General features: G+C 47.5%; 2 protein-coding genes across 4 annotated transcripts; one reads left to right on the top strand and one right to left on the bottom strand.

Moving 5' to 3' along the window:
* Positions 1 to 1,492: 1,492 nt before the first annotated feature.
* LOC120390450 (immunoglobulin gamma-1 heavy chain-like) lies at positions 1,493 to 26,134 on the top strand. Of its 2 annotated transcripts, none has more exons than XM_039513140.1 (7): positions 1,493 to 1,572; positions 21,195 to 21,363; positions 22,050 to 22,391; positions 23,718 to 24,029; positions 25,276 to 25,374; positions 25,457 to 25,506; positions 25,993 to 26,134. In XM_039513140.1, the coding sequence occupies exons 2-7, from the start codon at positions 21,321 to 21,323 to the stop codon at positions 26,038 to 26,040; spliced, it is 894 nt and encodes a 297-aa protein (XP_039369074.1). In that variant the 5' UTR covers positions 1,493 to 1,572; positions 21,195 to 21,320; the 3' UTR covers positions 26,041 to 26,134. The 2 variants fall into 2 exon arrangements, with proteins under 2 accessions (XP_039369074.1, XP_039369073.1); XM_039513139.1 differs by lacking the exon at positions 1,493 to 1,572 and adding an exon at positions 20,100 to 20,220.
* On the bottom strand, positions 11,474 to 16,082 carry LOC120390447 (immunoglobulin kappa light chain-like). 2 transcript variants are annotated; one of them, XM_039513133.1, is made up of 6 exons: positions 15,979 to 16,082; positions 15,357 to 15,689; positions 14,500 to 14,811; positions 13,727 to 13,849; positions 13,279 to 13,325; positions 11,474 to 12,401 (listed from the first exon to the last, which is right to left on the bottom strand). In XM_039513133.1, the coding sequence occupies exons 1-6, from the start codon at positions 16,034 to 16,036 to the stop codon at positions 12,306 to 12,308; spliced, it is 969 nt and encodes a 322-aa protein (XP_039369067.1). In that variant the 5' UTR covers positions 16,037 to 16,082; the 3' UTR covers positions 11,474 to 12,305. The 2 variants fall into 2 exon arrangements, with proteins under 2 accessions (XP_039369067.1, XP_039369068.1); XM_039513134.1 differs by having other exon boundaries at positions 14,511 to 14,811.
* Positions 26,135 to 27,791: the final 1,657 nt, after the last annotated feature.

Genomic DNA, 27,791 nt, shown 5'->3' with positions numbered 1-27,791 from the left:
AGGACCAATCCCCAACTAAATCATCCCTGCCAGGGCTTTGTCAAGCCTGATCTTAAAAACCTCTAAGGAAGGAGATTCCACCACCTCCCTAGGTAACCCATTCCAGTGATTCACCACCCTCCTAGTGAAAAAGTTTTTCCTAATATCCAAACCAACTTAATATCCAATATCCTAATATCTATACCTCCCCCACTGCAACTTGAGACCATTACTCCTTGTTCTGTCATCTGCTACCACTGAGAACAGTCTAGATCCATCCTCTTTGGAACCACCTTTCAGGTAGTTGAAAGCAGCTATCAAATCCCCCCACTGACTTTCAAAGGAAAATGCTCCTAAATCACATAGTTCTTTTGACAATCCCAAGCTAAATCTCTCCCCGGCCTTCCATGTTTGATCCATTGTTGTACCATATCCCTTGGTGCTACAAAATCTGCCTGTAACAATAATTTGGAGTCTCATCTTGGAGGACATTAATAGCACTTTAAATCATCAAACTGAAAGCTGTGACGTGTGTGAGAAATAAGATGATAAGGTATACACTTTTCAAAAGAGTCCAAGTCTCAGTTTAAAAACTGACTTAGGGCCAGATTTTGAAAAATATTTCAGTGTCCATAAATGCAGAGAGGTGCCTGGTGAGATTTTCAAACATGGCTAAGAGGGATAGGGGCCTCACTCCTATTGAAGTCAGTGAAAGTTAAGCACCTCCCCTGTCTCCCTTTGGATCTATCAATAAACTGGCTAAAAATGAGCTGAACGGGGCTGGTTAGAGAGCTGCATCTGGCTGCACAAAGCAGGGAGAGAGAAGAAAAGTGCATCTGTCCGTGACCTTTCTGAAACAGCTGACAATAGAGGGCAACGTGGGCTAGTGATTAGAGCGATTGGCTCAGAAAAGACCAGATTCCCTGGGTGCCTTGGCCAGGTCTCCTTAGCCTCAACCCCACTTGTGAGGCTGCACTGACCGGCTGCAGCTCCCCTGGCAAAGTGGGGATTGATCTGTCAGAAACCCCTTCCCGGCAGCTCTCCAGTGCTGGGGACCATCTTCCTTCCTTCCCTTCCCTCCCTCATGGGTGTGGAGCTACCCGGGCTAAATCCCGCAGTCCCTCCCTGAAGAAATATTAAGCGGAAGCAGGAGTTTGGCTGACGAAGGACGACTGGACTGGCCAAGATTCTGCCTGATTTCTAGCCCAAGGGCATTACTCACAGTGACACGGCTTCTCCTTTGCACCAATGTAAAGAGGAGTTTAGAGGAGCAGAAATTACACTGACACCCACTTCCAGGCCCCTGGGCATTACCATGCTGGAAAAGGGGCTTAGTGCAAATGAGAATCAGGTGCCCAGGGTGAGAATCAGGTGCCTCACTGTTAAGGGGCTGAATGTTGTCAGTGGTCGTACAGATAAGCCCATAGAAATCATAACACTATTGGAGCACAGTGTCTGCCCAGCCCAGTTCCTGTAAGGGCCTGTTAGCACCTCCTAGTAACACTGATTGACAGTGGTTACAAAGCCCTATTTACTGCTCTAAGGTTCCCAGCGAAAATGCTTTGCAATGTGCAGTGCTTTAAGGAACTGAAGGTAGGTGCTGATCCTAACAGCGGCTGAGCACCCACCACTCCCCTTGACTTTGCTGAGTGTGGCAGGTGCACAGCACATCACAGCAAGTGCCTCGGCACCTTGCAGAATTGGGCCCTTGCAGTATATACAGAAATCCCTTCATGCCAGTGGGGGTGGAGCAGGGCAGCTGTCTGACAGCCCCACAGCAGCACTGTGCAGTGGCTTAGGGCAGGAAGTGAAAAGGCTCAATGTAGACAACTGCAGCTACAGGAGCAATTTTACACTGATGTCATTACCAGGCTGGGGCAGAAAATTTCCCATCACACAAAAATTTTCAAGATATCGAAAAATTTTCCCATCTCAAACTGGATGAAAAGTTAAAATCTGAAACATTTTCCTAGAACCAAAAATCATTTTTGGAGTGTGTGAAAGGAAGTGTTTTTGTTTTAATATTTTTGAAATGTTTCCTTTCAATTTAGACGATATAAAATTTTGACCATGTTAAATTTCAAATTAATTAGCTTACACTTCTCAGCAATACGTCATTTGGAACGGGAGAACAGGAATTTTTCAATGTTGACACTTTTTATACATGTCAAAAAAATCAAAACTGACCCTTTTCCCATGAAAAAAATCCTGCATTTCAACAAATGGGCATTTTCCGACAAAGAAGTGTTCCTTCTAAAGACCTGACCAGCTCTAGTAATTACTCACATGGGACATTGTACAAGGAACCAGAGCCAGCTACTCTCGTCCTGCTGAAAGCATCCTCAGTGACCCCAAGTCACCGTCTACTCATGAGCTCAGTTTGAAAGCTCAATGGAAATCTAGGCCTCCTGCAGCCCTGTTGGGTTCAGTAACCTGAGATCAGATTCAGGCCCTTAGTCATTCAGTTTTTATTGGCACTCAGAGAATCATAGACATGTCAGACTAGAAGGAACCCTGAAAAGTCATCCAGGTTCTGCTTCAGCACAGGGGTCTGGATGAGTAAACATGGATCATCCCTGACAGGTATTTGTTCAACCTGCTCTTCAAAACCTCCAGGGATGGAGATTCCCTTGGAAGCCAGTTCCAGAGCTGAAGTACCCTTAGAGTTAGAAACTTTTTCCAAATATCTACCCTCAATCTTCCCTGTTGCAGATTAAGCCCATTACTTCTTGTCCTGCCTCTAGTGGACAAGGAGAACAAATATCCTCTTTAAAAGAGTCCTTATCACATGTGGAGATGTGTCTCTAACAAGTGAGGTGTAGCACATTTGTTGCATCATCCATCAAAGAAACATAGATGCTAAGTGGGATGAAAAGGGACAGATTCTGCTCTCAGAGTCACCAGAGTAAATCCAGAATAACTCCACTGACTGCAACAGAGCTCCTCCAGATTTACACTGCTGTAAACCAGAGCAGAATCTGACCCAAAGAATTTAAGAGGTCACCTTTCTTATTACACAATAAGCTGAGCTTGATGCATGGAACAGGTAAAAAAAAAGGCAACACACACAAATCACTATGGAAATGCCGTCTGTTTTTAATGAGTGATATATAGAAAGACAACTCACCCATGGGAAAAGAAGCAGCCTCTATATCAGCATTTCTCAACCTTTCTGATACCAGAGACCCATTTTCTGCCTTCCTAAACTGTGTGAGGGAGATCTCAAGGACCAGCACTGGCTGGTCATTGAGAAACACTGCTGTAGAGGAAACACTGGAGTAGCAGCTCCCGTGCTGGCCTGGGGAGAGATTCTCATCCCTCCCAGCTCCTCTCGCATTCATCCTTCCCCTTCACAATCCCATTGCACGACCATGTAACGTTACTGCAAAGAGCGCATGAGCCTGCTGGGGATCAGGGGAGCTGTGGTGAATACAGGGGCTGCACGTCCCCTCTGCAGGCTCCTGCCATCCGGCCTCACTCTGTGCAGGGAAGTTGCACCTGTTCAGCTGTGTCTGGGTCCCTCTGCATGTGGGGGAGGATGAGGATGATTGTTTTACCTTAGCACCCAGGAGTCCCGGTTAAGAACCAGAGCCCCTCTGTGCGAGGTGCTGCACAAACACAGGACAAAGAAACAGTCCCTGTACCAAAGAACTTCCAATCTAATACAAAGGGGACGTGTAAAGTCATCTACACCCTGATGCCTTTATATCCCAAAAGGAGATTTCCCACCTGATGAGGCTGGACTCTGTGGGGATCTTCTGACCTTTATATTCTAAACAGAGAAGTGGAGAAAATACAAAAAGAAAGGAGACGGAACCAGACAGAGCCTTCTTCCAGCTCCTATGTCCGATCAGCAGAGAATCAGCCAACAGTTCCCACGTGTGGATTCCCCTCAGACAACTCAGTGTTTTAGATGTTTCCCTCTGGCCGGTTGCTGCATCGTGCGCCCGTTGCGATTCCGCGAATCGAAATCCAGATGAGCGTATAAGATTCCACCCTGTTTGGCGACAGTTAATAAAATGAGCCCCCTCCTTGTAAAATGAAGGGACACAGGCTGAGACAGAACCAAACCTCCAAGTGAGTTTAGCCTCATGAAAAATCCCCTCTTACCTCTGATTCTCCTGCTTCTCCTTTAAATTGTGGATGTTATCAGCATGGAAACCAGGGCTGGATTCTCAATTTAAGAACCCAGATACTGATAACATTTTGCCACATCCAAACCCCATATAAATGGTCCTACTTAGGTCACTGAGCTTTGGATCAGGGCCACAGCATCTGTTACTGGAAAATCTTCAAATATAATTTGTTATGGCTCTCTCTTTTAAGTGCCAAAAATGTTCCCAGTGCCACGCAAAAACCCTGTAAAGGACACAGTCAGAACCAATAAAACTTCAAACTTCCCATCATTCTTGAGCAGTAAGTCTTGTTATCCATTTTTAACATACAGGGAAACTGAGTCACAGAGCAGTAAGTGACTTGCCCACTATCAGTAAGTTAGTATCAAAGCTCAAAGTAAGAATCCTTCCTCTCTTCCTGTTATTCCAACAGCTAGACCTCACTTTCACCTCCTCCTTCCAGATCAATCAATGTAAGTGCCAAATGTATGAAGCTGATGGATAAGAAATGCCTGAGACACATTGATTTAGACAGAGACAGTTTGCAAAGAGCCATACCTGGTTCTCCTCAGAAGCTGGTGGAGCTGAGATCCTGGGCTTGAATCCTGGAACAAAAAGACAACAGTAAAAGTTCCTCCTCCACAGTCACTCCCCGACCTGTAATTCATTGACTAATGGTGCATCCGAGCTGTGAGTGCGCAGGGCAACACCATGCATGGCACATGGAGAGAGGCTCATCAGAAAGGCTACTGCTCTTTGTGAGATCAGTGCTGGCAGTTGTGGCATTTGCAGCATGTTTGTGCGTTGGACGGGACAGTTACAAGCAGGGGAGTAGGATTTCTGTCTGCGGGAGAGTGTCTGGGCTGGGCTGTGTTTCTTACCTAGTGTGGAAGGGCAGAGGGTCCATACGAGGCTCAGAGACACCATCAGCAGCAGCAGACCAGCTCCAGCCGCAAGGGGCAGGATGTAATGTGAGCACTCGCTGGCAGGGGCTGTGGAGGAAGCTAAAAAACAGACAAGTGGCTGACTCGAGTAGAGAGGGTCGTGATGCCACCACATCCAGCTCTTTCCTTCTGATCCCCATTTCACCATGGGCCTTAACCCCTGAGGAGCGAGGATACAGGAGCCTTCAGCACTTTTCTCCCCGTTGTGCCCTTGGTGTTAGGCCAATGATTTCTCCTGTAATTAGAATCTTCTCTGCACCTTCTGCCGCCTACAAAATCCTCCCTGTAGATCTTGCCTCACCTCATTGTCTCTCCATCACTTTGTGTATCTCAATGGAAAACATCTCATCTCAAATGCCCCTCAATTCCTCTTTACTCCTGGTATTTATTATCATTTAACTCTTTACAGGGATTCATAGGTACAATCTGGGTGAAAGCTGCCCTAGAGATCAGATCTACTTTGTCTTGTGGTCCCTGTAATCTCTCAATTCATCTTTCTCCAAATTCTCTAGAGAAAATCTAACTAAGACATAGAATATTCCAAATTTCTGTAATGACAAATCACATAGAAGCAGCTCTCAGCACGGTCACAACCATATTTTACATGTGAGTTTCCATTACCCTCAAATATTATATCACTCACCTGCAGGATACCTGGTACTTTTCTTCACACTGCTGACAGAAGAGTTGAATTTGACTTCACAGGTGAAAATCTTCCCACTGGTCCAGGTGTCCATGGGGACGCTGATGTGATTTATGAGCGTTAAAGATCCATCCTTTGCTTTCAATGAGCGTGTCAGCCCCTGTTCCTGCAGCTCCCCAGAAACACTCCAGGAAACGTGGACTGGGCCGGACACTCCATGGATCACACAGGCCAGATTCGCTGTCTCAGTGACTTGACTGCCACGTGGAAATGGGACCAGAAGCATCACCCAGCTGCTGCTGGTATAACTGTCTGAGCAGAAGGAGGTGGTGAATTCAGTGTGATAGTCAGATGAACTGCAGTCTGATTAAAGGTGTTAATCTTCCACCAAGAGAAGGTGGGTGAGGTAAAATCTTTTATGGGACCAACTTCTGTTGGGGAGAGAGACGAGCTTTTGAGCTCCCACAGAGCTTTTCTTCAGGTCTGGGAATTTACTCAGAGCTCTGTGTCAGCTCGAAAGCTGGTCTCTCTCCCCAACAGAAGTTGGTCCCTGCAACCGGGTCCTCTGCTCACCCCTCTTCCTTGGGCCCTCTGCTGCCCCAATAAAGCACAGAGGCTTCTCTCTCTGCAGCACCCGTGGCTTTATTTACACAAGTTCTCCCACCACCAGTGATATTATTTACAGAGCTTGCAGGCCTGACAAGCTCCTCTCCTGCCTGGAGACTGGCCATCTCCTGTCTTCTGGCTGCCAGCCAGCCTTTATAGCCCTTGAACCCTCAGGCCCGCAGGTGCAGCCAGATCTAAAGGCCAGGCACCAGATTTCTCCCCAGCCCCAATCTATTTCCCTTCATTGGGGCTGGCTGAGCAGGGGCTAATTAGGTGCCTTGCACCAGCACCCTGCTACAGTCCCATAAAAGATATTTCCTCACCCACCTCGTCTCTCTAATATCCTGAGACCAACACGGCTACAACACCACTGTCACTAAGACATTAATTCAAAGAAACACATCTATTGAAGAAGGAGACAGTAAATCATCGCATCACCACTAACTAGGATGTAGCGCAATATGTACCTGCATTAGCCAGGTGGAAAACTGGGTGCAATTTTAAATTTTTTATAAACTTTTCATTAACTCAACATATAGTTTCATGCAGTCACGGTTCTTAGGTTAGAAATATTCCCCTCCTGGATGCCCTGAACAGTCACTGAGAAACTTCAATAGTTTATTTTCGGCACTTTCAAGTTTTAACATTTTTACTTAAAAAATGCATGTGTGTTATATCCCTTCTATACCCATAATATTTAATGTTTAGCTGATCTGTTTGGCTTAAAGCAAGCTTTCCCTGTAACCATTCATCAATAGCTATGGGATCTTGTTACATTTTAATGGGAACATGAAATATGCTTTGTCAATCAATTACTAGTCTCCTTAAACAATTTATATGGTTCCTTACCTCCAACAATCAGTGTGGTTCCATTCCCAAAGATCAGGTAGCTGCTGTATTTATATGCACAGTAGTAAATGCCAGACTCAGTCTTTTGGGTGTTGCTGATTTCCAGGGTTGAGCTGCGTGTCTCGTGCTTGCAATCAAATTTACTTACATTTTGATCATCCGAACAGCGCTTAATGCATGTTGGTGTCTCACCTTCTCTTCTCAAATACCAAAACACTTTCAATCCTCCTCCTTCCAAGTTTTCTGTGGAAGAACAGTGGATCCTCGCAGTGTCATTAACTTCCACAAACTGGATCCTCTGAGTCTGGTACAGAAATAACTGCACTCCTAGCACTGGAGAAATAAAAGATTGTTATAGTCAGTTTCCATCAGGTTTCCAACTGCCCCAGATGGACTGGATAGCTCAGCAATAGAAATTATTTAATCTGATAACATCTATGCTCCGGAGCCTAAATGCTAAAAAAAACCCTGCTATTAAAATCCAGCTAAAGTTTGAAAACATATCATAGATATTCCTACTGAGGAGGCTGTTTTCTCAATTCCAAAGCTTAATGCAGAAGTTTTACCTAAGGAAGATAAAAGCAGATACTCGGCAAAGATCATTTTCATAAAAAAGTAGAACAAAATCCTGACACACTGGCCCAAAGGCTGATGCCTAGTGCACTGCTGCAGTGACTGGGTACAGTGTCTCGGTTATGTCCAGTGAGGAACGCCTCCGAGGAGCATGTGCTGTGGTGATAGATGCTAGAGGGGTGGGGTAAAGACTCTGCAGAGGGTGCAGCATTTCTTGTAGAATTTCTCTGCATTCCAATGGCACAGGGGTGTATATAATGATTGAGAATAAATTCAAACATCCAGAATATGGATGATCTATATAAACAAATCCAACTGACTTCGGAGCACAAGTTCCTTTGACTTTCAAAGGAGGGTGCTCTTAAATCACTAAGGTCTTCTGAGAATCGCAACATAAATCTCTCCCCAGCTTTCCATGTTTGGTTTAATGGATCATATTTCGTGCTGGTACAACACAGACATGTAACGATCGTTTGGCATCGTGTCTTGGAGGACTTTAATTGTACCTTAAATCATCACCCTGAAAGCTCTGACATTTGACAAATAAGACACTGTGGGATGCAATTTTCAAGAGTCCAAGTCCCAGTCTCAAAAGTTACTTAGGGCCAGATTGTCAAAAGTATTTCGGTGCCTATACAGGCAGAGAGGTGCCTAGTGGGATTGTCAAACATGGCTAAGTGGGTTGGGGCCTCACTCCTACTGAAGTCAATGGAAGTTAAGGGTTTCTGCTTGGATCTAGCAATAAACTGGCTACAAACAAACGGAAAGGGGCTGGTTAGAAATCTACGTCTCACTGCACAAAATAGGGAGAGAGAAACAGGGCCGCCCGGGGCGGGGGGGGCAAGTGGGGCAATTTGCCCCAGGTCCCGGGCCCCACAGGGCCCCCACAAGAATTTTTCGGGGCCCGTGGAGTGGGGTCCTTCACTTGCTCCGGGGGCCCCGGAAAACTCTCATGGAGCCCGGGCCCCCGGAGCTTCTTCTGCTCCTGGTCTTCGCCGGCGGGGGGTCCTTCCGCTCCGGGGCGGAAGGACCCCCCGCCGCTGAATTACCGCCGAAGCGGGACCCGCCGGCGAAGTGCAGCCAGGTCTTCGGTGGTAATTCGGCGGCAGGGGACCTTCCGTACCGGGACCCACCGCCGAAGTGCCCCGAAGACCCGCGTCGGGAGCTCCCTGCCGCCGAATTACTGCCGAAGTGGGGGCCCTCCGCCGCCGAAGACCCCAGGCCCCCGGAATCCTCTGGGCGGCCCTGGAGAGAAGTAAAGTGCATCTGTCCGTGACCCTTCTGAAGCAGCTGACAATAGAGGGCAACGTGGGCTAGCGAATAGAGCAATTGGCTCAAAAAAGACCAGATTCCCCAGGTTACTTCTCCATGTCTCCTTAGACCGCAGCCCATTTTCTGAGACTGCACCGACTGGCTGCAGCTCCCCTGGCAAAGTGGGGATTGATCTGTCACAAGCCCCTTCCCGGCAGCTCTCCAGTGCTGGGGACCATCGTCCTTCTTCCTTCCTTCCCTGTCACTCCCTTCCTCCCATGGTTGGGGACCAACCTGGGCTAAATCCTGCAGTCCCTGGCTGAGGCAATGTTAAGTGGAAGCAGGAGTTTGGCTGACGAAGGACGACTGGACTGGCCAAGATTCTGCCTGATTTCTAGCCCAAGGGCATTACTCACAATGACACGGCTTCTCCTTTGCACCAATGTAAAGAGGAGTTTAGAGGAGCATAAATTACACTCACACCCACTTCCAGGCCCCTGGGCGTTACCATGCTGGAAAAGGGCTTAATGCAGATGAGAATCAGGTCTCCAGCCTCACTGTTAAGGGGCTGAATGTTGTCAGTAGTAATACAGATAAGACCACAGAAATCATAACACTATTTGAGCACAATGTATCCCCAGCAAAGTCCCTTATAAAAGAAACAGGAGTACTTGTGGCACCTTAAAGACTAACAAATTTATTTAAGCATGAGCTTTCGTGAGCTACAGCTCACTTCTTCGGATGCATAGCTGTAGAAGAAGTGAGCTGTAGCTCACGAAAGCTCATGCTTAAATAAATTTGTTAGTCTTTAAGGTGCCACAAGTACTCCTGTTTTTTTTGCGGATACAGACTAACACGGCTGCTACTCTGAAACTTATAAAAGAAAGTGCTTGTTACAAACCTCCCAGTAATACTGACTGACAATGGCACAATGCTTTTATTTACTGCTCGAGGGATCCCAACACACTGCTTTACAATGCACGGTGCTTTCAGGAACTGAACGTAGGCGCTGATCCTAAAAGCAGCTGAGCACCCACCACTCCCCTGGACTTTGCAGAGTGTGGTGAGTGCCCCGTGTGTCACAGCCAGTGCATCAGCACCTTGCAGGATTGGGCCCTTACACTGTATATAGAAATCCCTTCATGCACTGTGGGGGTGGGGCGGGGCAGCTGTCTGACACCTGACAGCAGCACTGCACAGAGCCTTAGGGCAGGAAGTGAAAAGGCTCAATGTAGCCAACTGCAGCTACAAGAGCAATTTTACACTCATGTAATTACCAGGACAGGGCAGAAGATGGATTTCCCACCTCACACAAATTTTCAAGATATCAAAAACTTTTCCTGTCATGTACTAGGATGAAATAATCAAAGTTTCCAAAATTTTCCTGGAACTAAAAATCATTCTGGGTTTAGGTGAAAGGAACCTTTTTGTTTTAATAATTTTGAAATGTTTCCTTTCAATTTGGACCATATCAGATTTGGACTATGTTAAATTTTATTTCAGCAATAACTAGCTTAAACTTCTAAGCAAGGCGTCATTTTGAACTGGAGAACCAGATTGGTTCATTTTTCAATTTTGAAACTTTTTGTAAAGTCAAAAAGTTCATCAAAGCTCACTCTCTTCCTGTGGAAAAAAAAAATCTCCATTTCAACAAATGGGCATTTTCTGACAAAGAAATGTTCCTTCTAAAGACCTGACCAGCTCTAGAAATAACCCAAATGGGAAGTTGGCCAAGGAACCAGAACCAGCTGCTCTCGTCTTGCTGAAAGCATCCTCAGTGACTGCAAGTCACCATTCATTCAAGACCACAGTTTGAAGGCTCAGTGGATATCAGGGCCCTCCTGCAGCCCCATGGGGTTCAATACTCAGGGTAACATGAGATCAGATTCAGGCCCTTAGTCATTCATTTTTATTGGCACTCAGAGAATCATAGAAATCTCAGGCTATAGAAGAAGGTGAAAAGTCCTCAAGGTCCAGCCTCAGCACCGGGGTCTGAACAAGTAAAGCCAGACCATGCCTGACAGGTATTTGTTCAACCTGCCAATGACGGGGATGCCACAACCTCCCTTGGACGCCTGTTCCAGAGCCGAACTCCGCTGAGAGTTAGAAAGTTTTTCCTAACATCTCACCTAAATCTTCCTTGTGGCAGATTAAGCCCATAACTTGTTCTGTCTTTAGTGGAAATGAAGAACAATTGATCACCATCCGCCACGTTTGAAGGTGTGTGTGTAACAAATCGTGTGTTAACACATTTGTTGTAGCATCCATCAAAAGAATCACCGATGCAAAGTGGGATAGAAAGGATCAGATTCTGCTCTCAGAGATACCGGTGTAAATCTGGAGTAACTCCACTGACTGCAACAGAGCTCCTCCAGATTTATGCTGCTGCAAACCAGAGCAGAATCTGGCCCAAAGGATTTAAGACGTCACCTTTCTTATTACACAATAAGCTGAGCCTGATGCATTGAACAGGCAATAAAGACAACACAAACCTCACTAATAGGGTTGCCGTCTGTTTTTAATGAGTGACAGTTCGAACGACAGTTTGAATAACAACAAGTTGTGATGCAAACAGGCAGCGTGTGCAGGCTCAGGCACCAGGAGAGCTCCAGCCATTGGTAACCTGTTGTTATCGTTAGATGGCGCAGAGGGGCTGGGATATGGGGCTCTGTGGATCTCGCCCCGGGGGTAAAGCAGCAGCCTGCAGAGGTAGCAGTGGAATAGCAGCTCCTGCACTGGCCTGGGGAGAGATTCTCACCCCTCCCAGCTCCTCCCACTTCCATCCTTCCCCTTCACAATCCCATTGCATGTCCATGTAACGTTACTGCAAAGGGAGCATGTGCTGGCTGAGGATCAGGGGAGCTGAGGTGAATACAGGGGCTGCACGTCCCCTCTGCAGGCTCCTGCCATCCGGCCTCACTCTGTGCAGAGAAGCCGCAACCGTTTAGCTGTGTCCGGGTCCCTCTGCATGTGCGGGAGGATGATGATGATTGTGTTATCATAGCACCCAGGAGCCCCAGTTATGGACCAGGCCTCGTTGTGCTAGGCGCTGCACAAACACAGAACCAAGAGACAGTCCCTGCCCCAAAGAGCTTCCAATCTAATACACAAGTGACGTGTAAAGTCATCTACACTCTGATGCCTTTATATCCCAAAAGGAGATTTCCCACCTGATGAGGCTGGACTCTGTGGGGATCTTCTGAGCTTTTCATTCTAAACAGAGAAGTGGAGAAAATAAAAAAGGAAGGAGACGGAGACAGACAGAGCCTTCTTCCAACTGCTACATCTGATCAGCAGAGAACCAGCCATCAGTTCCCATGTGTGGATTCCCCTGCACTAGACAGTTCAGGGTTTTACACGTTTCCCTCTGGCCGGTCGCTGCATCGTGCGCCCGTTGCGATTCCGTGAATCAAAATCCAGATGAGCGTATAAGATTCCACCCTGTTGGGCAACAATTAGAAAAATTAGCCCCTTCCTTGCAAACTGAAGGAGGTGGTCAGAGGGAGCTGGGATTAAGCTCTGACAGAACTGAACCTCCAAGCGAGTTTAGCCTGATGAAAAATTCCCTCTCAACTCTGATTCTTCTGCTTGTCCTCCAAATTGTGGGAGTTTTCAAAACCAGCGCTGGATTCTGTCTTTAAGAACTCACCAGCTGATAATATTCTGCCAGATCCAACCCCCATATAAATGGACACTCTCCTACTGAGCTCAGTGAGCTTCGGATCAGGCCCACAGCACCTTCACTGGAAAATCTTCATGTGCCTTACAAATATAATTTCTTATGGCGCTTTATCTTTGAAATGTCAAAAATGTTCCCAGCTGCACAGAAACCCCCTGTGAAGAGCATGGTCAGTAACAGAACATTGAAGTTCTCAGCATTCTTGCGCAGTTCATCGTCTCATCCCTTTTTGACTATGGGGAAACTGAGTCAGGGCATGTAAGTGACTTGCCCACCATCCCACAGTAAATTGGTACCAGAGTTGGCATGAAGGCTCCTTGCTCCCCTTCTGCTACTCCAACAGCTAGACCTGACTTTCATCTTCGCTTCAAGATCAATCAGTTTAAGTGTGAAATACATGAAGTTGGACTGAGGGACTAGAAATGGCTGAGAGACACATTGACTGGCACTTTGAGTACGTGTTCCAGACCTGAAGAGGGGCTCGGTGTAAGCTTGTAAGCGTGTCTCTCGCAGCACGAGTAGTTGGTCCAATAAAAGATATTACCTCACCCACCTTGTCTCCCTAATATGGGACCAACATGGCTACAGCAAACACTGCACACATTGATTTAGACCCAATTGGTTTGTAACATGACGTACCTGGTTCTCCTCTGAAGCTGGAGGTGCTGAGATCCTGGGCTTGAATCCTGGAACAAACAAAGACAACAGTAAAAGATCCTCTTCCACAGTCACTCCCCCGGCTGTAGTTCATTGACTAATGGTGCATCCGAGCTGTGGGTGCGCAGGGCACCACCCTGCATGGCACCTGGAGAGAGGCTCATCAGAAAGACTACTGCTCTTTGTGAACTACAGACAAGGTGCCTGGGCCATGGGCAGTAGAAGCCTTTCTACATCACTCCCTTTGTCACGGAGAACAAAGCCTTTCTCCCGACACAGGAAAGTCAAGTTTCAGAAAACAAACATTCTGAGATCAGTGCTGGCAGTTGTGACATTTGCAGCATGTTCATGTATTGGATGGGACAGTAGCAAGCAGGGGAGTGGGATTTCTCTCTGCGGGAGAGTGTCTGGGCTGGGCTGTGTTTCTTACCTAGTGTGGAAGGGCAGAGGGTCCAGATGAGGCTCAGAGACACCACCAGCAGCAGCAGACCAGCTCCAGCCGCAAGGGGCAGGATGTAATGTGAACACTCGCTGGCAGGGGCTGTGGAGGAAGCTAAAAAACAGACACAAGTAAGTGGCTGACTCGAGCCAAGAGGGTCGTGATGCCACCACAACCAGCTCTTCCCTCCTGATCCCCATTTCACCATGGGCCTTACCCCCAAGGAGTGAGGCTACAGGAGCCTTCAGCACCTTTCAGTCTCTCTGTTGTGCCCGTGGCATTAGGCCAATGATTCCTCCTGTAACCAGAATCATCTCTGCACCTTCTCCCACCTACAAAATCCTCCCTGTAGTTCTCTCCTCACCTCATCACCTCTCCACATCTCACCAGGAAACAGCTCTCTGCACCCTCAAGTGCCTCTGTTCCCTTCTCCCTCTGACACTGGTCGTCATTTAGCTCTGTAGGGTGCTTTACAGCTACGGCTGGCGTGACAATTTCTATTGAAAATCACTGTCTGTGAGCACTGAAATTCCCCTTTCCTCCTTCCCCAAAGTTCCCGGCAGCTCTGCCTGCTCCTACATATTACCCGACATTTCACAACTTTCTCTAATTGCATCAAAGTCACTCTGACCATGGACACTTTACATGTCTAATTACTATCATAATCATCATAGCGCCTCAGAGTCCCAGTCACGGACCAGGCCCTCGCTGGGCTATCGAACTGACTCCCTTCTACTCCCAGACCCTAATATAGAATCACTCACCTTTAACATACCTGGCAATTTTCTTCACACTGGTGCCAGAAGAGTTGAATTTAACATCACAGGTGAAATTCTTCCCACTGGTCCAGGTGGCCACGGGGACGCTGATGTGATTTATGAACACCAAGGAGCCATTCTTAACTTTCAGCGAATGCATCAGCCCCTGTTCCTGCAGATCCCCAGAAATACTCCAGGAAATTTGGACTGGGTTGGAAACTCCATGGACCACGCAAGCCAGATCAGCCGTCCCGGAGGAGAGGAGGCGTTGGGGAGATGGAGCCAGAGGCAGCACCCAACTGCTAGTGGTGTAACTGTCTGCAGAGTAAAGCAGAGAGTCCAGTGTGATGCTCAGCTGAGCTGCAGTTTGATTCAGGGGGTTACTCGTACAAGATGAAAATAGCTCAAAGGAAAAATGTGTTGTACAATAGGAAATATGAAGAAACTGACAAGTGAAATGAAATCCAGCCCTAACTAAACACCTATTTGCACTTAGAAGAATGGAAACTCTGTGCTATTTTAGAAACTGATGCAGTCCTAAGAACATTTCGTAATTTCAAAGTATTATTTAAGTCAAATATGGCTCATAGGTTAAAAATATTCCTAGGACGTGCCCTGAAGACAGAAAATCTTCAAGAGTTCATTTTTACGAATTTCATATTTTTAACTGTGCAAAATACATTTTTTCTGTTCTTTCAGCAGCTAGCGTTTACTTGCTCTTTTTTGGATTCAGACAGTCTGTCTTCTAACAATTCAATCTTAGATAAACAATCACAGCAGCTTTTTACATTTCAACACGCACATGAACTATGTCAGCATTGTCATTCCATTTCTTTCCTAATCATCCAGTTCAGTTTTCTTACCTCCAACAATCAGGGTGGATCCGTTGCCAAAAGTCAAGAAGATGATGTACGAATCGGTACAGTAATAAACCCCCGAGTCACTCCGCTGGGCATTGTAGATTGCCAGTGTCAAGTTGTCTCCTTCCGATATGCAAGCAACTTTATATACGTTTTGATGATCTGAGCATCTCTTAATTAACATGGGGGCCTCACCTTCCCGTCTCCGGTACCACTGAGCTGTCAGACCTCCTGCTACAAATTGTTTTTTGGAAGAGCACTGGATCTTTGCTGTATCATTAATGTTCACAAACAGAAACGGCTGAAATTGGTGCAGATATCCCTGCACTCGTACCACTGTAGGAAGAAAAGAGATTGTGTTATTAGAGTCAATTTTCAGCAGATCGTGATCTGCCCTAAATAAACTGGATAGATCAGAATAAAAACAGAAGCAATTGGATGATATTACTGCCCTACAGCCAGAGCACTGGAAATTATACTAAAACTGTGCACAAATGAATGAAGAGCATCTCAACTGCAGCAGAACTGTCCTAAGCTACCAGACATCATGAAAGCCAACATCCTATTGAAAAGGCTCCTTTCTGAATTCCAAACCTTAACACAATGACTAATGCAAAAGCTTTACCCATGAAAGACAAAAGCAGATACTTGGCAAACAGCATGGTTGTAATAAACAGTATCATGAAAGATGAAATCTAAAAGCACCCGTCTGGTACGCTGCTCAAGTGGAAAAGGTCTAACATTCTGGTGACAAACGCCTCCTGGGGGATGTGCTGTGCTGATAGATGCTTTGAATGGGGTTGGTTTTTTTTGTTTTAAATAACTCTTTGGGGACAAACTATTTCTTATCACCTGTTGCTGCATTTGACTCAAACATGGATCTATTGTTATGATTCAAGATAATAAAATAACCACCAGGATGTGGCACAATGTAGAATATGCAGGAGATTATATTTGACATGCCTCTGTGTTGAACTGAGACAGCATGTACCAGGTCTTCCTGATGGGTCAGGCTATTGCATACGACACTGGTTAAAGGTGTGATTGTGCAGACAGCATTGTACCTGCTGCCTATGGCAAATGATTTTCCCAAGGGTTCAGCACCCACAACTGGGGCCAGCTTTTTTAAGAGCCCAGCTCCCATTAGGCACCTAACTAACAACATGATTTTCAAGAGGGCTCTGCACTCCCTTTGGAACACTTATGGGTGGATACTCAAGAGATCGGTGCCCAATAGGCACCCAATGCACTGAGCACTTGTGAAAATCTAGCCCTTATATCAGTTCCTGAGGTTACGTCTACACTGCAAACAAAAACAAACAAAAAAACACCCCACAGCAGCGAGTCTCAGAGCCTGGGTCAAATGACTCAGGTCATGGGGCTTGTGCGATGGGGCTAAGAATAGCAGTGTAGACGTTCCCATTCGGGCTGCAGCCCTGACTCTGAGACTCCCCTATCACTGGGCGTCATAGCCTGGGGGAATGTCCACAGTGCTACTGGGCATCGTAGCAAGCGGGAATGTCCACACTGCTACTTTTAGCCCCGTGACCCTGAGTCATTCGACCCGGGCTCTGAGATTTGCTGCCGTGGGGTTTTCCTGGCTGTGTGGACGTACCCTGACGGAGCCTCTACTCTGCAGCTGGGAGGGAGGGTAGACAGACACGTGTCAGCTGAGCAAAGCCAGCACTCGAAAAATAGCAGTGTGGCCACAGTGGCCTGGGCTAGCCATGCAAGTATGGACCCAGGTGGTCGGGCATAACTGTACTCAGGCTGTACTGTACTGTATGTGCCGCCGCAGCCACTCAGCTATTTTTAAGTGCACTGGCTTGAGCAGCTCTACTCCGCTCCCAGCTGCAGTGTAGACGTACCCGGAATGGGAGCCGGGCTCTTCTCAAAATGAGGCTCCACCCAGGGGTGATGAACTCTTGAGAAACCTGAATGCTCACAGTGCGGCTTGCTTGAGAAATGAGAGCAGGAAATCCCTGAGAGTGAATCGCCAGACTCCAGAACAGCTCAAGCTTTGTCACCTGCCTCTAAACTGTGCAGTTTCTGACCCTGCATTTTTCCACACCCCAAATTCCCATTGATTTGAGTGGAACAGTGCTGGGTGCACCAGGAACGCAGGGTCTGGCCTTGTTAGCCCAGAGTTTGTGGGGCTGAAAGGGCATCATGGGTGCACTGCAAACACTTCATGCAGCACAATATACCATGATTAATCCCAGGATTTGATACTTGTGCATTTTGTTTGGCGTGTCATTTATAATAACAATTCTGAGTTTATCATAAACAGATCTCAAAGTGTTTTACAAGGAGGTCAGTAGCATTATCCCCATTTTACAGATGGGGAAACTGAGGCAGGAAGTGACTTACTCAAGATCATGCAGTAGTAAAGCCAGGAATAGATCCCAGGTCGCAGGCCTGTGCACTATCCATTAGGCCACACTGCCCAGTGGAGAATTCCTCACCAATATGGTTTGTGCCATGAAATTGCATTTTTTTCACACTACTCAAAGGGAAATTTATTTTTGTGTTTACTTCATGGACTCTTCTGCTTCTCCTTTGCTCCAACCATTTCCTCTACAGCTGAAGTGGGGGAGCAATTTCCACGTCCAAAAGCTGGGAGAGAGACCTGAACAAGCAAACAGCCCAAGTGCGTTGCTAGCGGAACAAACAAAACAAAGGTGGCAAAATGAATGGCTTGAAACTGACCACAAAAGCAAGTGCAACTCTCCGAGCAGCCGGCTCTGAACCTTCTTTGAAAGATTTAGCTCCTGTGCAGCAATTCATCTCATTTCCTTGGTGGCTCTTTGTCTTGCAGCCTGTGGGTTTTGAAGATCGGGTTTAATTTGTTTGTGTAAAACTTGCTGTAGAAACGAAACCAATGCAAATAATTACAGTCGCTTTCTCTTGGCTTTTAATAGACTCGTATTGGAGAAGATCCAGTGTAAGGTGAATTTGTACCCATGGAGTGGGACCGGAGGCAATAGTATTCAGGGTGTAATTTTCCAGTGTGCCTAAGGATATGTATGCACTGCACGATAGACCCGGGTCTGCCCCAATATGGCTACATTTCTGTTATAATTATAGCTAGGGCTGCAATGTTATCGGGGACAATTTAAATAAATTTCACAGCAGAGGTGCAGGAAAACAATTATCTGCCATGGAAGGTAGGATAACGGGGGATCTGTGTGGTGGGTGACAGAAAGTGAACACACCCTGCACTCACCCTACAGCAGCTGCTCCTGGCTGTGTGTGTGTGTGGGGGGGGGGGGCAGCTCCCAGTTCCAGGCATTGCGACCTGGCCCACGTGCTTGCTGCACCACTCAGATTTGGGGGGTCCGCCCCTCAGTATATGGGGACGTAGGTGCAGAAGGCCAAATTTGATTAGCGTTGCAACCAAACAAAAGGGCTCACAATTCACTCAGGAGCTGGGCCCAGCCCCACCCGCCCATGAGCCACAGCTGCAGGGATCTTGGACTTTACTCATGTGACCCCCCATGAGCCCTGTGCCAAAATTGCAGCAGAATTAGTTCTAGCTAAGCTGGTTTGCCTGGACCATAGGAACTTTGTATGGGATGATGCCAATGCACCTGAACCAGGCACATCTATGGCACCAGGCTGCCAGTTCATCAAAGCTCTTTTCACATCTCCAGGGCTGCCCAGAGGATTCCGGGGGCCCGGGGTCTTCGGCAGCGGGCGGCCCTTCCGTTCCGGGACCTGCCGCCGAAGTGCCCCAAAGACCCGCGGCGGGGGCCCCCCCCGCCGAATTACCGCCGAAGCGGGACCCGCCGCCGAAGTGCAGCCCGGTCTTCGGAACGGAAGGACCCCCCGCCGGCGAAGACCGGGAGCGAAGAAGCTCCTGCGCCCGGCCCCGCAAGAGTTTTCCGGGGCCCCCGGAGCGAGTGAGGGACCCCGCTCCAGGGGCCCCGAAAAACTCTCGTGGGGGCCCCTGTGGGGCTCGGGGCCTGGGGCAAATTGCCCCTCTTGCCCCCCCTTCTGGGCGGCCCTGCACATCTCTATGTACTTATTCATCCTGATCACCCCATTGTGAGGTATGAAGAATTATCCCCATTTTACAGCTAGGGAACTGAGACCCAGAGAGACTTGGGGAAACATGTTTAAAAGCCCCTAAATGACTTGGGAGGCAAAGTCCCACTTTCAACAGGGACTAAGGTACTTAAATCCCTTGAGAGACGTTGGGATGTAAATGACCAGCCCTAGGTCACACCTGGAGCCTGTGGCAGAGCAGGGCTTTGAACAGAGGACCTCTGAGTGCCTAGTTAGCACCTTGACAACTGCACTGTCCTTTTCAAGCGTGTGCTGAAGTCCCAGTGAACCAGTTAGGCCAGGAGGGGTGTTTGCACCACATTCAACTTCCCCTGGAGCTAGGTCCCAATGAGACACGGGTCAGACCCTGGCCCCCACCCTGGTCTCTTTGTGCTGTTCCAGTGACACCAAGGGAGCAGGAACTGGCTGCACGTGCCGGGGGTGTAAAGGCAGCAGAACCAGCCCTTGCAGCCCAACAGCCCTTGGCATGTGGCCGGAGCATTCTGTATTCAGGGTCTCCCCAGTTGGCAAATGGTTCCTTGGGAGTCATGCCCTGCTGGTGCAGTTTAGAGCAGCCTCCAGGCAGGGCCCGCTTATAGATGGCCTGAAGACCAACGTGGGATACCAGGAGAGTGGGCTCAGCAGAGGCTCTGGCCCTGATTTGCAGTAGGGTTTTATTGAGGCTGAGGTTTGAAAGGGCAATTTGGATGCCCAGTTCATATGAGTTTGGCAACCAAATCCCTGACGGGGCTTTGTAACTCTCAGCCTTAATGTCCAAGTAAAGATGATCCACAGAGATGGCCGTATTCCGGACTGCGTGGTGATAACTGTTTAGAGGGGATGGATTTAGAATCTCTTAGGGGGCATTTCACTTTGTTCTCTCTATAAAGCATTTTGCACGTTACGGTAAGGAGCATGTATTATGCACATACCTGAAATAAGTGTCCTAAAAGTACATTTTGACCCAAATTTTCCCAAATGGGGTAATTCCACCACACTTTCATGTTTTAGCCCCATCATCCATTCCTTACCCGGTGGGCTCCACTTCCAGCCTTTTCCTTAAACCCACAGTAAAAGCTAAGTTGTATTTTTGCTAATTTCCCCACTTCCAGGGTGCCCAGGGAACTTGTTTCTTGGTTTCCTCCATCCTTTGCTGAAATCTTGCGGGGGGAACCTTGACCTCCATCCAATTTGCCTCTTGGTGATTGTTATGCTTGTGACATAAAAAACATCAAATACTCTTGCTGAAAGTTTGTAACCTAACATTACTTTTATTCTTAGAATCCAGCATAACACGCACTAACCAAAACCAGAGAGAGACGAAGCAGGCTGCTCCCTAAGGCAGCGAGGCAAAATTCACCCACCTTTTTCTAGGCTGGCTCTTTCCAGACTGACATCTGCTAGATTGTACACTTCCCTACAGGCAGCAAGCAGGGCCAGGAAAATCCCCTGAAATTTAAAAGGATAAACCACAAGTGTAACAGTTTTCATACACCTCTGAGTTATTGATGCTAATCCCATCTGACCTTATGCATCTCTGAAGCATAGACAATATTCCACCTGAACAGCAGTCAGAAGAGGGTCTTGTTATGGCATCCAACTATAACACAGAAGATTGCACTAGACACACACCATGCTCTTACCCAGTCTGAGCCTGAATTTCTTCTCGAATAGATTTTAGAGGCAAAGGAATATTTCCCCCCAGGTTTGCTCTGCTGGTTCTCAGAGCAGGTTTTGAAGGGGGTTATTAATATCTCCTGACCCTCTTCTTTTGTCATGCACGTTGCCCCACAGATCTACAAGAGGAAATAGAACATTTTCCTCTCCACGTGACAAAGTCTTTCATCAAGAGATCCATTAGCTAGCAGGCGTCTGTCTGTCTCACAGCATCACCTATTCATTACTGAAGAAAGGCACAAGATGTCCCACCAGACAGTTGGGATACTTCTAGTCTATCTGCACAGTAAGTATTTGAGCCCGATTTATTTCATGCTTATTTTCTACAATGCTACAAACAATTTTCTGCCCAAGGACCTTCTGCAGTTCTAAGAGGTGCTAACATTGACCTGGTCAGAGAGATAGTCACATCTTTTAGTTCGTCAACTGAAATCTTAAGAGAGGAGATGAAATATTCTGTTTTTAAAGAAACGTAGATTCCAGATACTAACCTTAAAAATAGTTTCTGTTTCTGGATAATATCCTGGAATGTGGTGCAAAATCTGCTTTTTTCCCCTATGCTGTTGTATAACACAGGCTGATGTATTTTTAAGCAGAATAATCAAAAGGAGAATTTGAAACACAAAGAGGTATGATAACAAATGACTCCCCCACGTACGATTTAGTAAAATTCTAGGGTTTTAACCACTGATTTGGGAACGCACGAGTGGGAATGTGTAGCCCGGTGATTAGGGAAGAAAACAGGAAATCTGTAGCCCTTGGTTCTAAACTCTGATGTTGTTACATTGCATTAATTTCCACACAGGCTACATGAATCCTAAGAAAACAGATGGCTAGAAATAGAGAAAAATTAAAATAAATCTTTAACCAATATGGGTTATTCTTGGATCCTTTGCTCTATATAGTGTATTGCAAAAGCCCAGCCTTGTCCAGGGCTCACTATATTAACACACTCCTTTCCTCCCCGTATAGTGGCTGCCGCGAAAGAAGCCATACAAATCCTGCAAAGCCCAGCACAGGTGTGGCGGTCCCCTGGACAGACTGCACAGCTGGACTGTCACTCTTCTAAAGTAGAAGGAAGGATTATGTGGTACAAGGAACAGCAGGGTGGAAGTTTGCAATGGATTTACCAGAGTTTTGAGTCTGCACCTTCCGATGGAAAATACTCGAGTAATGTGAGCACTGCAACAAACAGGTTTTCTCTGATAATCAGTAACGTGCAAAGAGATGACTCAGGGGTTTATTACTGTGGTCTCTCAGCCTTTCTGTATCTACAGCCCAACTTCGGGAATGGGACCAGACTAATTGTCACAGGTGAGTTTCCAATGGCTCAGACCAATGATATTCCAATGCTAGGAGGTAGTGTGAAAAAAATCATCTTTCTTTGGCTATGTTGTGGCCAATCGCCCTGTTTCAGCTTTAAGCCACTGGTATTTGTGCAAAGAGCATAATGCAGGCAGTGACCCAGGGCACAGTGTAGGGAATTAGGAGACCTGGATTAGGTTCCTTAATCCCTTGGCACCGAGGGCAAGATTTTCAGATGAAGTCAGAACCCAAGAGCTCCCATTTAGGTACCCAAATAAATGCCCTGATTTGTAAAATGCTCCAATCAAAACCTAGCTTTTGAAAATCTGGAACCTTTTGAAAAATCTGACCATTAATTTCTCTGCATCTCCGATTCCTCACCTGTATAATGACTCGCCTGTGTGAAAGCACTTTGAGATCTATGAATAAAAAGCACCGTGTCAGTGGTAGGTGTTAATGTTTCCCTGCCTTCTGGCTGGTATGATGCATTAGCAATCAGATTTGATAGTTACATTTGCTGATGATTCCTACTGAAACTGCCTGAGCCTAGGACATGGGGTATGTTTCACCTGCCCTGCTATCATTCTACAACTTTAATACTACTCAAGTTCTTTTCCAGGCTTCATGATTCTGCCCATGTGTTCATACAGGGGACTATTCATTGTCTCAAGCAGCACAATATGAATTGAACATAAAAATACAATGTACGGCTAGTAATATATTTTTGATCCACACTTTGTGCAAATATTCCAAAGAGTGCACATGAAAAGGAAGGCAATTTAGGAATTACTTTGGGCACTACTAGATGTTGTAGCTAATGGGATGAATGTAACAATAGGAAAATGTAGACTGACCATTATTTGTAAGTAAGAAAGGTTCCTCTATCAGGCTTTTCATCCAGAGATCTCAAAGCACCTTGCAAAGGTGACTAAGTTTAAACTTCCTTACTTTACAATTGGGGAAACTGAGGCATGGAGAGGGGACATGAACTTGTCTCCAAGGTCGCACAGTAAGTCAGAGACAGAGCTGGGAATGGATCTCAGGCCTCCTGACTCCCAGTCTAGGTTCCTCACCAGCAGACTGACCAGCTCTTCCTCTGCCTTTGTACTGAAGCGAACATGCTGTCGGCACCCAGCAAATAATCCATGACGAGATCGGGGGAGTCTCTGAAAGTGGATACCGCAGAGTGTAAAACACTGAAAACTGGCACAGACAAAGCATTAGACATTGAAAACACCCTGCACTGGCTGGGGCAGGGGCAGGAGCTGGGTAGGGACTGGCTGAGCTACCGCTGACAGGTCTTTCCAATCTCTAGTTTCTGTGACTCTCCTTTAGATGCCTCCGAGCCGAGTCTTTCCATCCTGGTGCCCTCTGTCCCAGAGGATGCTGAGCTTCCCCCCATCATTCCTCTGCTCTGCCTGCTCTCTGATTTCACTCCTCCCTGGAGGGAAGTTCTCTGGGGCACTGGGGAGGAGGTGTCTGAGGGTCTGATGGATGCTGGAGCCATAGACGGGAACGGGGTCTTTAATGTTTGGAGCCTAACGACAATCCCGTCTGAGACGTGGAACCAGGATACGACCTGCAATTGCACAGCCAAGGAGAACAGCCTGGGGAGAAGCATCAGTGCTACAATCTCCAAGGAAACAGGTCCAGTATCGAATCATCCAATCTAACCTGCCTACCTGGGTATTTATGCTACGCCCCTCACCATGGTATCTGGGCTCCAAGAGTTAGCGCCATTACTCCAAGATAGAGAAATAGATGGCTCAGATGAATGATAACTAATGGGAGTGAGGAGAGGTTTGGAAACCACTGAAAGGGTGCTTGAAGTGTGGGGCAGACAGTTACAGTTCCTCGCCTGTCACCCACCTTTCCCATCCCCAGCCTTCATTTTTCAACCCTTCCAGTGGTGACAAATGGGTTTCTGGTGAAGCAGCCCGAGCCTTCCCCTCCATGTGAGCACAGCAAGGCCACAGAAGGGTCACTTGAGGTGAGCCAAAGGGGAATCAACAAAGGGAACAGCAGGATGAAAATCAGGAATGGCTTCCTGACAGCGAGATCTAACAGACAGTGGAACAGATGCCTGGGGCAGGGCTGGAAACCCCTGTAAACAGGACTGGACAAAGCACTAGTGAATATAACATAGGGAACAATCCTGCAGTGGCCGGGGAGGAGCTAGAGAGCACCCAGTGTAACAGGGTCATCTCCATCTCTGGCTTCTAGGAGTCTGTGCCGCCCCCTTTAAATAACTTGATTCTGTTGCAGCCATCACGGGCGCGGGTCTCAGGCTAACATGGTTCCATGGAACAATGTCCAGGGCAGGCCGGCAGGATTAGGGCTGGGTTACACTGCTACCGGGTAACTCTGTCGAGCCGTGGTGTGAATTGCTGCCGACACGGCTATGCCAGTAAAAGCCTCAGTGTGGATGTAGTTATACTGTATAAAGGGGCCTTATACCAGCAGTTATTTCAGTTGATGAATCAGGAGAAGCTGTGCTGGCAAGGTTACAGTGGCAACATTTTCCCCAGAGGAGCCCTTTAAGAACAAAGCGAATTCCAGGTGGCACAGATGGAATATAAATATTGTACTGACATTTACAAATAAGTCATTGTCTGTATGAAATTTGTACTGACTTCGCTAGCGCTTTTTATGTAGCCTGTTGTAAAACTAGGCAAGTATCTAGATGAGTTGCTGTACCCCCTGGGAGACCTCAGCGTACCCCCAGTGGTAGGTGCACCCCTGGTTGAGAACCACCTGCACAGAGCACAGAACAACGGGTGCAGAGCTTCAGGGAAAACACCTCCCTTTGCCCATGGCGTTGCATGGGACGCAGAGATCAGCAGCCCCCGTTTTGATATGCGTTTTCTATACTCAGCATCTCTTCTCTCTGCAGGAGACTGTGGGATTGTGTTCTACGCTGGGCTGCCCTGTATTTCCATCCTTCTCCTGATCCAGCTGTTGATCTTGCTCTGGAGAAAGTGCCCCGTCAGAGGTAACTCAGTCATAACTCTGTCTGCAGTAAAGCAGCCACTCATCACACATCCCTATAACTGTCCCTTTGTTTCATCCACCAGGGAGAGCTGTGCAAAGAGGGAATCCAGTACCAATGAGGCAGATCCCACAGGTAAACTGTTTTTTTAGCATTTGGCACATCAGTAAGATACAGTGTCTTAACAACAGGGGACTAGAGCCAGTGTCCTGGCCAGTGTCCAACCCTAGTGTCTACACTTTGCCTCCTGAATTCTCTGAGGTTTCATTTGAATTTATTCTTCTCTGCTCTTCTAGCAGAAGTGTTGTGTAGAGTTGTTGGTATAAAAGAACTGTTGGGTTCCACCCCAGAGGTGGCTGCAGGTCAGGCATGGTGAAATAGTGCGGTGTGTATTTCTGTAAAGGATCATCAGATCATCTTGTCTGACTCATGTGTATCACAAGCAACCAACAGCATCCACCCACTACATACTAAACCCAGCACCCAGGACAAAAGACAACAACTGAGGACAAAAGAGAAATCATCACCATTAATATAGGTTTTTCACATTCTTACAACACAAAAGCTGCTCTAATACAAAGAATTAATTATAATATCGTCTCTCTCCTTTTTCTGTTTCAGACCGAATATGCGACTCTGCCATACAACAACAGAAACGCTCCTCTGTGACTGATGCAGTCTCACAAAAGTGGCTTATATTTTTTAAAACAAGAGATGCAAAAAGAAAGAACGAAAGTGAGAGAAATATGGAAAGTCTCATGTTTGTAATGAGCTAAGATGTGATGTGCGTTTCCTTAAAATACAGCCACTTCCACGGTCGCTTCTCTGAACCCATAGTCTGGACTGACACCTCCCTTCTTGCAAAAAGCCATGTGGGGTCATTTGTGAATTGCCTGCAGATTCGTGGGGCATCGTATTTACCTCTCATCTCAAGCATGTCACTTCCCCCATCATAGCACCTGTCACAGAAGTCACTCACCCCTAGGGCGCCTCCTCCTGGCTGCTCGTGGGATTAGCTCCTTCCAGATCCGACACCCCCTTCCATCATCTCGTCCTCGCTGCAGCCCCACAGGCTCTCTGAGACTTGACTGCTCCCTCATCAGGCTTTGGCCCTCTGGCCGGGTCACTGGGTGTTTTCCCCCTGCCAGGGTATCAAACTGCCACAGGACAAACTGTCCCGGGTCATCACCAAACCCACTGCCCTGACTGTGCCACTTCCCCCGTGGCTGTTAGGAGAACCTGAGCCTGTCCTCTGCTCCTGGTTCCAGCTCAGGAATCCTTGAGTCAGTGGCTAAGGTCTGCAATATCCTGCCTTGCTGGGGCTTCCCCGAGCCTTTTCCTCTCTCACGGCATCACTACCCTGCTAGAGAAAACATTCCTTCAGGGCCTGGGTCCTCAGGGTTTCTCCTCTGCCCTCAGGCTGCCTCCTTTCCTTCTCTAGTGCCTAGAGAGTGACCGTAGCCTTCCTCACCACAGCCCTTCTCTGCTGCCGGGTTCCTGGTGTTATACCAACCTCGCCTGCTCCTGCTCAGCTGGGCTCCATCATCGTGCAAGGGTTACTTAGGCCATTTAATTCCTCTCAGCTGGAGCCTATCTGCTTAATTGGCCCCTTCTTAACCTCGTTAACCCCTTCTAGGCTAGTGTGGGGTGAAAATCCCATCATGCCCCCTATCACCGGGGCAATTGGCGCTGACGGAGGGTGATATAGTCACCTGCTCAGTTTGTGAACCTCCCTCCAAGCACTGACCCTCTGTGGAGGGAGCCCAGCCCAAGGCCGGTCGTGCTGTGACTTTGGGGTCACTACTTATGTGTTTTCACATTTTTACAGTCACTCGCGAGGAGCCACAGGGCTGGTTAGGCTTCCAGTAACAGAACATGGATGTTAAGGGTCAGACTGTAACACCCGTACCCACACGGGTGAGAAGTTACAGATGGGAGCAGTCCCTGGAACGTCAGTGGGACCCTGCTGTGACTAATGGCTCCCCAGTGGGAGTGAGAGGTTCATCGCCTGGCCCCAAATGAAATACAAAGGGCCACATACCTGTACCACACACCACCCCTGTAAACCCAGAGACACGCTACTGCCTTCAGCAGAGTTCTCCTGGGTGTGCACCAGCGTCAGGGAGAGCAGAATCTGGCCCAAAGACTGTAAGAAGTCAGCTGCCATAATCAACATGCTGAGCTTCGTGCATCTCAGCTGCTAGAGAAAGGAACGGAAACATGAGGGAGGAGGTGGCATATTTTTAATGTGCAACATTTAGAATTACAGCTTCAAAACGAGGCGTTAGTATCAAACCAGGCGGCATGTGCAGGCTCCGTGGCTGGGGGAGCCCCTCCCATTGATAAAGCATGTTACTGAGAGAAGACAGACGGGTGCTGGCACGAGGGCCTGTGGATCCAGCCCTTTGGGAAAAGCAGCA

The sequence above is a fragment of the Mauremys reevesii genome, linkage group 24, assembly GCF_016161935.1.
Source record: "Mauremys reevesii isolate NIE-2019 linkage group 24, ASM1616193v1, whole genome shotgun sequence".
NCBI classification, from domain to species: domain Eukaryota; kingdom Metazoa; phylum Chordata; order Testudines; family Geoemydidae; genus Mauremys; species Mauremys reevesii.
The sequence above is the reverse complement of the archived record's forward strand: the minus strand, read 5'-3'. Positions and strand labels throughout refer to the sequence as shown.

What these genes read in the sequence shown, in the direction of transcription:
- LOC120390447 (XM_039513133.1), bottom strand. Translation starts at nt 16,036, where the DNA reads ATGATACTGTTTATTACAACCATGCTGTTTGCCAAGTATCTGCTTTTG. An exon ending in ATCCACCCTGATTGTTGGAG is followed by an intron (nt 14,812 to 15,356) that starts GTAAGAAAACTG and finishes TTTACTCTGCAG; the next exon opens with ACAGTTACACCACTAGCAGT. An exon ending in CAGCTTCAGAGGAGAACCAG is followed by an intron (nt 12,402 to 13,278) that starts GTACGTCATGTT and finishes GTTGCCCAACAG; the next exon opens with GGTGGAATCTTATACGCTCA.
- LOC120390450 (XM_039513140.1), top strand. Translation starts at nt 21,321, where the DNA reads ATGTCCCACCAGACAGTTGGGATACTTCTAGTCTATCTGCACA. An exon ending in TACAATCTCCAAGGAAACAG is followed by an intron (nt 24,030 to 25,275) that starts GTCCAGTATCGA and finishes TTCTCTCTGCAG; the next exon opens with GAGACTGTGGGATTGTGTTC. An exon ending in GAGAAAGTGCCCCGTCAGAG is followed by an intron (nt 25,375 to 25,456) that starts GTAACTCAGTCA and finishes TTCATCCACCAG; the next exon opens with GGAGAGCTGTGCAAAGAGGG.